Consider the following 11,991-nt stretch of genomic DNA (forward strand, 5'->3'; position numbering starts at 1 on the left):
TATCCGATTTAAGTTTCTCAACAATAAAAAAATGAAAAAATCACTGATGTAGTCTGGAGCTTTCGCTAACTTGTTTGAATTATTAGTTCATGGAATTAATTCTGCATGAATCTTATACTTAATTTATTCTCCAGAAGTCGAAACTTCGGTATACAATTACTCAGTTAACTCGCAAAGTGATATTTTACAATAACATTGATACAGAATATCATTAACACTATTCTGGAATAATTTTTTAAGAAAAAAGACATAAAAATAATAAATGAATTCTATTTTTCCCGTTTTACTTTATGTCTTTTTTATTAATTCAATTTTTTATATCGGCACCTAATCATCAAAAAAGATAATTTATATATTTTTATCATAATGGCCTTTGAAATGCTAACTCCAACACTTTTAACTAGTATTGCCAACTATTCTTAAATTTTCAATTTTTGTTCAAATTTTGTGAATTGTCTCTTTCCAAACCAAAGATGAAATAACATTAAAAATATTTCCAAGGTCACTAAGATGTTGCAATCATTTATATTGTAATTGTATAATATATTTCGACAGGTGAAAAATGGTCAGAGCCTACTTGAGATAGTTTTGAGAAAAACCATTTTGTGAGTTTTTATACTTCTTATTCTCTCAATGGATGTCAAATTATAGTATATTTGACCTTTGTCAGTACCAAAAATACGATCATCGCCATAGATTTGAGTTTAATAAAGTAACAATAATCATGCAGGGTGGGCCAATAAGTTGGACACTTGAATGGGAAGTTGTATAGGGTAAATGCACTGGTTAGCCGACCGGCACTGGCTCTCGACCATTCCGTGATTTGAGATAAAATAATAATAAAAATATATCATGTAGTGCGAAATATTTCCGCCGTACGTGTTCTCGACCATTCTACCCTTCCAAGATAGTTTGCATAGTAGTGGTATAGGTCAAAGTTTTCGGTTTAAAAATTAGTTTATATCATATCATATCATATTTATTTACCTTCAATTTTACAAGGCCTGTCATAAAATATTTGAGGACTAACATATACATAAACTGTGTATAAGACAATACTCAATTCACAAACAACATGAATGATCGACAACTATGAATAATCATGCGCCAAAAATTCCTCTATACTATAAAACGCGTTATCACACAAGTATTTTTTCAATTTTTTCTTGAATTGGTTCGGTGGTTGTGATTTAACCTCAGCTGGTAAGTGGTTATACACTTTTGTTCCCAGGAATAGGAATGTATTCTTGGTCTTTTCTAGGCGGTGTCTTGGTGGAACATAATTATCTCTGCTTCTTGTTGCATAGGTATGGACGTCAGAGTGCCTTGGGATAATCATCTATCGTAAAAAAGGGTTCTTTCTCGTCCTCTCTTAGAAAACTGCTTTGTGATATATGACCAGAAAACAGTAATTATTTCTTATTTCAAATGAATTATGTGTGTATATTTTGTTCCATATGACCTATAAGACATATTTTTGAGTGTATTTCAATCAAGAAGCAAATAAATGTAAATTTTTTTGTTCAATATTCGGCGGTCGCGAACTGGTATTGGAAAATTTGTATCTTTTATTTCTCGACCAAAGTGGTCGAGAACCAATATGTTACTTCAATAATTGTTTATTTCAACCGATATATTTCTGTTAGATCATTTTCTTTTTTTTTCGATACCCTGATTCATTTATATATCTACTTTCTGAATATTAGTTTGCGACCACCGAATTAACGTTGAAACACTTATCTCTACCTTTTATTTATTCATGGTCGAGAACCAATTTGATTGTACTTAATTCTCGACCACTGGTGGTCAGTGTTTTATATTTTATTCACTCATTAGTTTCTTAATAGATATTTAGAGCAACATAACCAAATAATGTTGAGTTGCTATTTTGAAATATTTATAGAAAGTGGAAACTTTTGCAAAATATTTTTTTTTTACGTTTCAAGTGTTTCTTACTTAATTATCTCATCTGAAACCCATCTGAGTGATAGTCGATGGTACGGTACGAAAGTAAGAACTGATCAATCATCTCGCTCTAAAGTTTTATATAAAATTTTTAAGTGGAGCGGCCACTATTATATTATTAGTGGTCGAAAACTAACACAAAAATGGTCGAGAACTGCGGCGTAGTCGTGAATCGAAGGTTATTGAGATTTTCTATATGTTTTCACATTTAAAATGCGAAGAGAAAGCTTAGAATTATATGACAAATCATATGAATCTCGCCAAAGAATCGATGAATACCAACACCATTAAAATTTGATAAGTTTATGTGTGAAAAAATCGTGCTCGAAATCGATGTTTCTGTTAACTGGTCGAGAACCAGTGCATTTACCCTATCTATACCAGATAACCAAAATCTGATGTCAGTGTCTGAGCAATTTTCAAGAGAAACTTATTGGCGAAAACCGGAACTCTGTAGCTATCACAGTTACACAGTCGCAGGTTATGGTGTAACTTTTTTCTGTTGAAAATTTTTCATTTCTGTAAAAACCGGTAGCACCTTTTTACGTAGAATTCAATGACGTTAATTGAATTTTCCGCAAACTGATATTTCATGAGATATCGCTATGAAATTTTTTTCAAATAGGATACCCCGTTTATTTTTACATATTTCGATACAGCTGAAAATTACCAACACAAAAATATAGCATACTTGATATTTTTCTGAAGTCATGTCCGAAGTTCCAACAGGTGGGCTGCTAGTTCGCCTGACCTAACGTCTATGGACTTTTACTTTTGGGGAAGATTAAAATATATAATATAATAATAGACGTTAGGTCAGGCGACCTAGCCGGCCACCTGTTGGGACTGGGAAAATGACTTCAGAAAAATATAACGTCATTGAATTCTACATTATACATTAGTACTAAGATGTCTAAAAACATCTTAATTAAAACGTAAATCTGCCGAGCCAATCAGAAACTACTTCATCCGAAAGCTCTTCTTCGGTCGGTATCGTTCGTAATCGTGAAATTCAAATGCCGCGCGGTGAATCCGATTTGATTCAACTTTTTCTCATCGGCCAATTCTTCTCCCTCCATTGGAAAGGGATAAAACAAGAATTTCATTAATAACTTTCAGATTAATGTAAAATATTCCATAAGAAATAAAATATTTTAACTGGTTTGAAAGCATTTCAAAAGTATGACGAAAAAAAAGTTCATTTTGAATTTCAATTTAGAATTTCGAACTGTTTTATTTTCGTGTTCATATAGATTGTTCTCAATTTTTATCGCTCTCAAAACCTCTTGATTGTGAGAGATATGTATATATATATACTTCTTTAGCATCAATAAGCAAATCCAAGAAGCCTTTATAGGCGAATCAACATAAACGCTACGCCACCTGGTGACAATCAGAGTAACTGAAAATGTTGACATGGTTCTTGCATCAGAGGTAGTCATCCGAATTATTGACATCCCGGGCGGCTATGGAAAATCGGAATTAATGGTGGATTTATGCACCAGTCCTAAGAACTAAGACTAAACCTAATAACTAAGAATTGAACGCTAACAAATCAATGAGGGCGTTTATGCATGTTTACTAAGAACTAAGGGCTCAAGTAAAATATAGAAGTGCGCCGCATAGAATTTCAATATTAACGCCACTGAATTCTTAGGTTTAGTTCATAGTTCTTAGTCCTTAGGTACGGTGCATAAATCCACCATAAGTTGGTACTGGCTCATTCAGTAACATTTCGAATTGCAGATTTCGGGTTGGCATTGGAAAATGGAAATGTCATTGACAGGAGGTTAGATTTAAGTTTGTTTATGTTTTAGAATATAGATAGAAATCAGATTCTTGAGAAATTTACAGAAAATATTTCATATGAGAAAATGCAACAGAAAAAAAGATTTCCTGCGAATTCCGACTGCCCTTCACATCTTAAGAAATGGGAAATAATAATTTGAGTGTTTAATTGAAATTCATACAGCAAAAAAGATTTTATCCGTATTTATGTTTAATAATTATCAGAAATCTTTTTTTCCTAACTTCACAATGGCTAAATCATAAAACTGAGAAAAACATTGACCTTTTCTAATTACGAAAGAATTTTCATACATAAATCACACTCTAAACTATTTTTGAGCACCAATTGATTATTTCGAAATAAATCAAAATATGTTACGCCACTGCCATAGACGCCGGTCAGACAAGGAGCTACGAATGTTGGCATCAAAACAAATGCTTCAGTTACAAGGCGATTTCCATTCCTCTTATTAATGTTCTAAGGTTTATGTTATTGATAGACAAACTAATCTTAGGTTATCTATGGTTTTGATCGAAGAAATTTTGAAACTTAAAAGTTGTATCAAATTCAAACACATTTATTAGTTTATTTGAATATTTCTGTCATAAGAGTAGTTATTAGGTTGGCCACATTGGGCATGAGAAATGACTCTATGTTTATATGTAAATACATGTAAATAGACAGACACAGAGAAGACAGTTGAACCACAGAATAGAGAGGTATTAATAATACCTCTCTATTCTGTGGTTGAACCACAGATTACTAAAGATGTTTCACTCTATGCATTTACAAAGGAAATCATCACCGGCGTTTTGTTGACCTCGAATTCGCTCTACTCGTATTTATGAATGAGCTTGGGGTGAATCAGGGTGGGCCAATCAGAGAGCTAGATTGATTCTTTCGACTAATCGCAGCGATAGTTCAATTTGAATCGTCGATTTTGCGTTCGGTTAGGTTATGTTATTGAAAATGACGGTTCTAGGAAAATAAATTTTATTTTGTTCCTGCTTGATTTAACAAATTAATCGCAAATAATTCTACATTCAAATATCTCTTCACTTCACTTAAGGGTTTTAGACGTAACTGAGAATCATGCTTTTTTATAACATTCCAATCTTTTTGTGGATGAAGAGAAATATATATATAAAGTACTTTTACAATATCAAAAGAGTCCACTGTTTTATTTGAAACCTTACCAGCATCATTTTCAGTTAAATTTAAGCTGTGTGCAGCACATAGCGCAAAAAATGCCCTAGGATTAGCATCGAGTATGCGTTTTTATAAATCAATATCTGGCTATTTCATGCCGATTGCGACGTTCGGAAACTTGTATAAATTGCAAGAAAGAAGTTTCAAAAAAATTGTTGTAAAATTTGAAAGAATCTTTTTCGAAAACTTTTGGTCCATCGGTTCTTCATGCGGTCTATAAGAGGTTTTGGCGCCCTTTTAGAGTGGCGCCCGCTTGCGGTGCACGCGTTGCGGGGGCCCTGCAAGAAACACCCTGTATCTCGAAAACAAAGCGTTTGCGGGCTCATGTTTAAGGCACTTTTTTTCTTAAATTATACAAGGAATATTTTCCTTCGAAACGCCGTTTTAGGAAAAGCCAGTATAAGGTGAGAACAATCGAATTGGTAATAAAAAAATATTTTGAGTAATTAAATAAGTTCCAACTTCATTATCAAACCTCTTTTTCACACATTACAGATATGAGTAAACGTTGTTGTAAAAAAAAATTTTTTTCGAGAACCTCCCCCAAAGAAAAAAGAAAGATCTCCGTGCTGGGTTTCCAGATTCCTCGGCATTGCTCGTTGCGAGGCGTATACATGAAAACCGAGTTGTGATCTTTGGAATTATTATGTCTGGTGCTCCAATATTTTTTTCTCTTGATATTTTTAGGCGCCTTTGCAGACCTTGCGCCGGTGGCAAGTGCCACCTTTGCCACGCCCTAGATACGGCACTGAATACAGAGAATATTTGCAACAAAATGTGAAATTCATTAATCTGGAGGAAACCTGGTTATTTATTCAACAGTGGACTCTAGAAAGAAAACAAAAGGGTAAAAGTAGAAGGAGCACTATTTTGAATGCTGGATATTTGGATTTTTACCTGGATGTTTTGTTTTGACAGTGGTGATCATGAGGATTATATAAATCTATGAAGAGAGAATTATTTTATAATTGGATTGCCAAACAAAGTCTTGGCATTACATCAATAGTTTATTTATATTCTATAGTGAAATTAAGTATTGTTATATTTGTTTTTTGTTCTTCAATGAGTAATCCAAAAATCTAATAAATTTCAATTGCTTTATAGAATTTTTACTGAGTATTTAATCAAAAAATATATTCAGAAGAGTAACTTCAAGAATTTCTTCACCTCTTACCCACTTGGAAGATAATAATATAGAATGCAATAAAATGTTGAAATTCACAAATTAGAAATAATTTCATGCAAAAATGCGTGAGTGAGTTAAAGCTGTTATGGGCAAAATAATTTATGCAATTTAATAGAAACTAGTATAAAAGTATTTCAATAAAAAACAGAAAACTCGAGTACAAATAGTATCTATATTTTTCATACAAGTTTAATCAATCATTCAAGTCATGTACAGATTTAATAAATAGTGACTTTAGAAAGTAATTTACACATCGGCTGATAAATTGGTTCCAATTTTGAAAGTTACAGTACAATTGTGATGTCATAATTTTTCATATACTAAATGGATTCTTTGAATTTTATTTCTGTCTTATTATGATATGGCTCTCCCATTCACTAAGCTACACTATGTACTTTGGAATTGGAATGCACTGAAATTAGCACTGAAATAGCAGTGGTATGAACAAGGTATTGAACACCCTTAAATTTATCGACCAGTTTTTCTGTTTTCTTCACCAGTTTAGACACCACAGTTAAAATGATCCATAAGAGTTATTTGATAAGAATTTTGCAAGCCAAGCAGGTTGGTATCCAGTGTCCATCAGTAATGCAACAATTTTCGAAGAGCCTTTGGTGAAAAGGAATATGCATATTTTTAATGATCTTCAATGGGATCTTTCATGGGCGACTCTTAAATGAATAGATATCTCTTCATTGGATTTCCTTGAAATGAGATAGCATTTCACTATATTGTTACGTTATATAATCTGAATTTCAAATCATGACTGTATGCGTCCCTTCGTAATAATCGTAATTTTGAAAATTCAGGATCTTTCGGATACAAAAATGATGAAAATAATTTAAACTGGTTATTTCTATGATGAACCATAGCAATTTTTAGTGGTATTTTTATAACCAGAAATAAAGCCGCGACTAGACGTTCATGGCCTACTTCGAGATTAATAATTCTTGAATGGACTGTAGTTCACTTTTAACGTTCACGATAGAGTATCCTTTAATAAAAGATCGCTTATTTGTGCGTTGCAATAACTCTCTATTGTCTGTGACTAAAAAAATTACAAAGACCAAGAAATCTATGACAACGTAAAAATTTCATAATGAATGGTATCATAGAATAACATTATTATTATTGAAGATTATTATTGTATGTCTATGATTCAAATCAACATTTATCTGCTTTGCAGCAGTCTAGTCGAAAAAAAATTTTTTAAATACGTTTAAAACAAAATATTGATCTTCACTTTATGATACAATCGATTAACTGTTGAATATTTTAGGATGGTAAGCAGCCTTATTCTGGTTTTCATTTGTTTACTCATTTATTTACCATATTTCAGTCTGGGAATGTGAATATTTGCGGAATAACGGAAGAAGTCCGTCAAGCATTGAAAGAATTCAGATTTAGAAAGGATGAAGATACATCCGCCCTCATTTGTAAGTTCTGATAACAGTTTACAGATGTTGTTGAAATGAGAGAAAAATTTGTAATACTTATCTTGTTTCAAAGAATCTTATATGGAATAATAGACAGCATTAGATTCCAGTCTTTGACATATAAGTTTTCTGCACAGTAGTTAATATATTCTTTAGCTGTCATACAAATTTTTCAGGTTTCTCCATGAAATAATATACATTTTTGCTTTTCTTAAGTTATGATAAGTATTTTTCCATTTTTTCACAGTAAAAGTCGATAGAGAGAAACAGCTTATCATAATAGACGAAAAATTGGAAAATATTACAATCGAAGAGTTGCAAGAAACTCTGCAGAGTCATCAGCCACGTTATATAGTCCTTTCATATCGCAGAGTACATGAAGATGGTAGAGTATCATTTCCCCTATGTTTCATTTACTTTACACCAAGGGACAGTCATGCTGAATTGCAAATGTTATATGCAGCTTCGAAAATAGCACTTCAGCGAACTGCAGATCTAACTAAAACATATGAAATAAGAGAATTAGAAGAATTAACAGAAGAATGGCTTCTTGGTAAACTAGGAAACTGACAAAAAAACTTGATCATTAAAATATATAATAAGTACAAAATTAAAAGAATAATAAATTTTTGAATCTTTATAGAATAATATATACATTAATATAATATAACATGTAAATATGTAGACACCATAACACTGGTAAATTACATTCCAAATAATTAATTTCTGTAAAATATCACTAGGCATATTAATTATTCTGAAAGAAGCTATAAATGTCAATAGAACATCTTCATCAACAATCAGATCTTATAAAACTGCTTGAATATGGTATAAGTAATATTGTATGAGCATATTATTACTTGATATTGGTTATTTTAATGCACTGTTTCATTTTTTGCAATTATTTTTTCTTGCCGTAGTATAGGTTTTCACAATAATGGGAGATTTAATGGCGATCAATATTGATTACAAATAATTGTACCAATTTTTTTTCCAATATTGTTTTTCTTAAATCAAAGTTCTTCATTCCTATCATCATAGACCAAATTTTGTGATATTCATATGTTGATATAGAACTTTAATCACCTGAACTGCCACCAAATATTATCCATATATACCATATAGTATGTATAATAATTGATCATGAAAACCACATTGTTGAATCCCTACAATTTTGGTGTATTATAAATAAGTAATGTTTTATACAGGTGTTTAAATTATAACTATTTTAGATTATAACAATTTGAAGAAAGTTGGAGAAAATTAACATGTCTCGTCATTTTATTCCATCAATCAATCTATTCCTAAAAATGTTTGTGTTTTTTTGTAAAACAAAAATCCTGAAGAGGAACAATCAGCTCAATATTATTTTATCTATTAGAATTGTTGATTCCTTTTATATTGAAAAATATGTTGAAACTTGCTAATGTTAAATTCAACCCAGAAGTGAAATGGATGAGAAAATTAAAAAAAAACTGACGTGAAGTCTAGTGATTTTGCGCGCTGTTTAAAATTAGTATTCATTTAATTTTTTCACAAAATACCTAATTCAATCTTCTGACGTCAATACTTTCAAAGATTTACTGGTTTTGGTGGACCCCTGTAATATACAGGATGTTTCAAGTTCGACTGCCTATTAGACGTTTCTGAAGAACGGGCCCTATTTGAAATCTAAAAATTCGGAATATGACATTGTTCACGATGCCCTATTCAGCTAAAATATTTCCGGCGCTTCCGGTTATACAAGAAATTCCAAAAATGTATCACATGTTGATTCCAATTGGTACAGGGTGGACAAAAATACAAAAGTTTTGTGTGTGCTCATAAAGTAACGCATAACATTCTTTATTAGTTAAATTAACAATATTATCAAAAATACTTATTGTCTAGCGGCAATTGGTTTGAATGTAACACCCTGTAGTTTGTTACATTCTTATATTAAAAAAAATTGGCTGTTTCCAAACATGTTTGGTAGTTGTGGTCTTGCAGACAGAATATGAAAGAAATTATTTCTTATTTTTAAACTTTTTTGTATCTAAAAATGTAACAAGCTACAGGGTGTTACATTCAAACCAATTGCCGCTAGACAGTAAGTATTATTGATAATATTGTTAATTTAACACTAATAAAGAATGTTACGCGTTAGTTTATGTGCACACACAAAACTATTGTATTTTGGTCCACCCTGTTCCAATTGGAATCAACATGTGATACATTTTTGGAATCAGCTCAGCTAGAGTAATCAGAAAATTGAGACAAAATGAGGGTGTTCCAGTTAAAAAAAATGACGGTGACGTCATTACTCGAATGTAATTCACCCTGTATATTAGATTATTATTTTAAAATAGGGTAAATTGAAATAAAAATAAAGAAATCGATGTGTTTCAGGATTATTTCTTGAAATGATCTGTTTAGCTAAAAATGAATTTGTTCCATACTTTACGGACACGGTGTATAACGCTGGAACATTCGTTTTTTTCTTTGATATGATTAAATTAAACAATCGGATGATGCGAATGAACAATTATTTCAAATTCGAATAGATATTACAGATATTCACGATGCAACGATTAATGAATTTGATAGAAACAATCATAAGTGAAATTCATTTAAATCAAAAAAAAATTTAATTCGTTCTTCCAGTAATCCAGATTTCCCAGAAAAAGTAGATCATGCCGCCCCTCTAGAATGTGCCCTGCACTTTCAGGTTTCTAGCTCAGTTTCGATTTTAGAAAAAGTTTGAAAATTTGTTTTTTTTTTGTTTAAGGTTATCGAGTAAAACAGTCGGATGATGCGAATGAACCATTATTTATTATAATGAGCCCACGTCCAACACTAGTTAGTTTGATATACACAATGAAGAATATTATGAAATAATGGAAAGTGCTATGAAATAATAGAACTTCTTATATTTCTAAATAAGGGTCAGTTGAAAGTTATGAAATGGTATCGTTTTCTTATATTTTGCATTCCATTCTGAGGAATCAACACTCTGATTAGGGAATTGAAAAGAAAATAAACCGGAATCCCAAGTGGCAATAAAATTCGGCAACGTGTAAAGCGAACGCCGACAATCCTGATGAGTGCATGTGTTTTATTTAGCGTCAATAATTCGTAAACAGCACTATGAAGGGATCACGCCACATCTGGATATTTATAAGTATAATGCATAATGCGGCGCCTTTGATGGTTTTTGATGTTAATTAAATTCGTCGGTATTCCTTTCTGTTGTTGCTGACAGAATCAAATCTCATTTGGTACTTAGAATTTCTACACATGTAATTTTTGTCGATCAAACTCGAAACGCCGCCCTACATAACTCTTTGGGTGTTAATCTGAACCATTTGTTCGATATGAATACTGACCGGAGACTACGTGGTCACGCTATAAGCTGAAGGAGAATTTCAGAACCGTGCAGAGGCAGCATTTTTTGGTGATCCGGATGTTTGATACTTAAAACAGTTTGCCTTCATCAGTGGTTGATTCAGTGACTGTCAACGCGTTCAAAAACGGTTATGACGATTGGTTACATCGTGTGTGAATTTCTTTAAAGTTTTCATTCTTTCTCTTCGAATGCAACTTTTTTTTTACTTTTTGTTGTTTGTTTCAATATTGTATGCATATATGCATTTTTTTTTGAGTTTACAGGCATTGCCTAAACTCTTTTGTATTAATAATAATAGCGAGTTTCGCTAGCCATATAGAGAACGGAGTTGTCTCGCGCGTCTCCGTTTCCTAACGGATTGGAGCAACTGGTTGCGCTAGTCACATAGAAAACGGAAAAATGCGGACCGGCATTTTGTCGGGGCGCCAAATTTTAGGGGCGTAGTTAGTTAATGAAACAAGACATATTTTTTGACACAAGAATGTTTTCTTAGTGAAAATATCACTCTTTTTAGTAAAATAATAAAATTACCAAGAGCCAATATAAATAGGTACTAAAAAGCACCTTTAAGAACTACGTCTTCTTACTATAGACTTATAGTGTCGTAGGGAAATAACACAGGCTCCTTCAAAGAAAATTCTGATAAATTAGGCAAAGCAGGGCGGTGAAATTTTATTTTGCCGGGGCGCGAAAATGCCAAAAGAGTATCTTCAATTATGAATGTGAGTGATTCAGCATTCAGGTTTTCTGCATGAAAGTTTCTTTTATTTCAGAATTTTTCAGGTACCTAATAAAGATAGAAACTTGTTCCTTTTTGGACAAATCCTTAGTTTCGTCCGCCAAAACTGCATAAAATCAGGCCTCATTGACTTCATTCCTTATATTTTTCATTACCTCATTTTCCAGTATTTCTATTAATTCATTATGTATACTGGAGTAAATATATTTTGCATTTCATTCCAATTTCATTCAGTTTTTTTTTAAATAAAGGATCACGTTTTGCAAAGGAATCGACTCCAAA

At 32.0% G+C, this 11,991-nt stretch overlaps 1 protein-coding gene across 1 annotated transcript; it reads left to right on the forward strand.

Moving 5' to 3' along the window:
* Positions 1-7,270: 7,270 nt before the first annotated feature.
* On the forward strand, positions 7,271-8,852 carry LOC123678274 (glia maturation factor beta). Its single transcript, XM_045615242.1, has 3 exons — positions 7,271-7,432; positions 7,489-7,585; positions 7,833-8,852. The coding sequence occupies exons 1-3, from the start codon at positions 7,430-7,432 to the stop codon at positions 8,153-8,155; spliced, it is 423 nt and encodes a 140-aa protein (XP_045471198.1). The 5' UTR covers positions 7,271-7,429; the 3' UTR covers positions 8,156-8,852.
* The last annotated feature ends 3,139 nt before the right edge of the window (positions 8,853-11,991 follow it).

The sequence above is a fragment of the Harmonia axyridis genome, chromosome 4, assembly GCF_914767665.1.
Source record: "Harmonia axyridis chromosome 4, icHarAxyr1.1, whole genome shotgun sequence".
Classification (NCBI taxonomy): domain Eukaryota; kingdom Metazoa; phylum Arthropoda; class Insecta; order Coleoptera; family Coccinellidae; genus Harmonia; species Harmonia axyridis.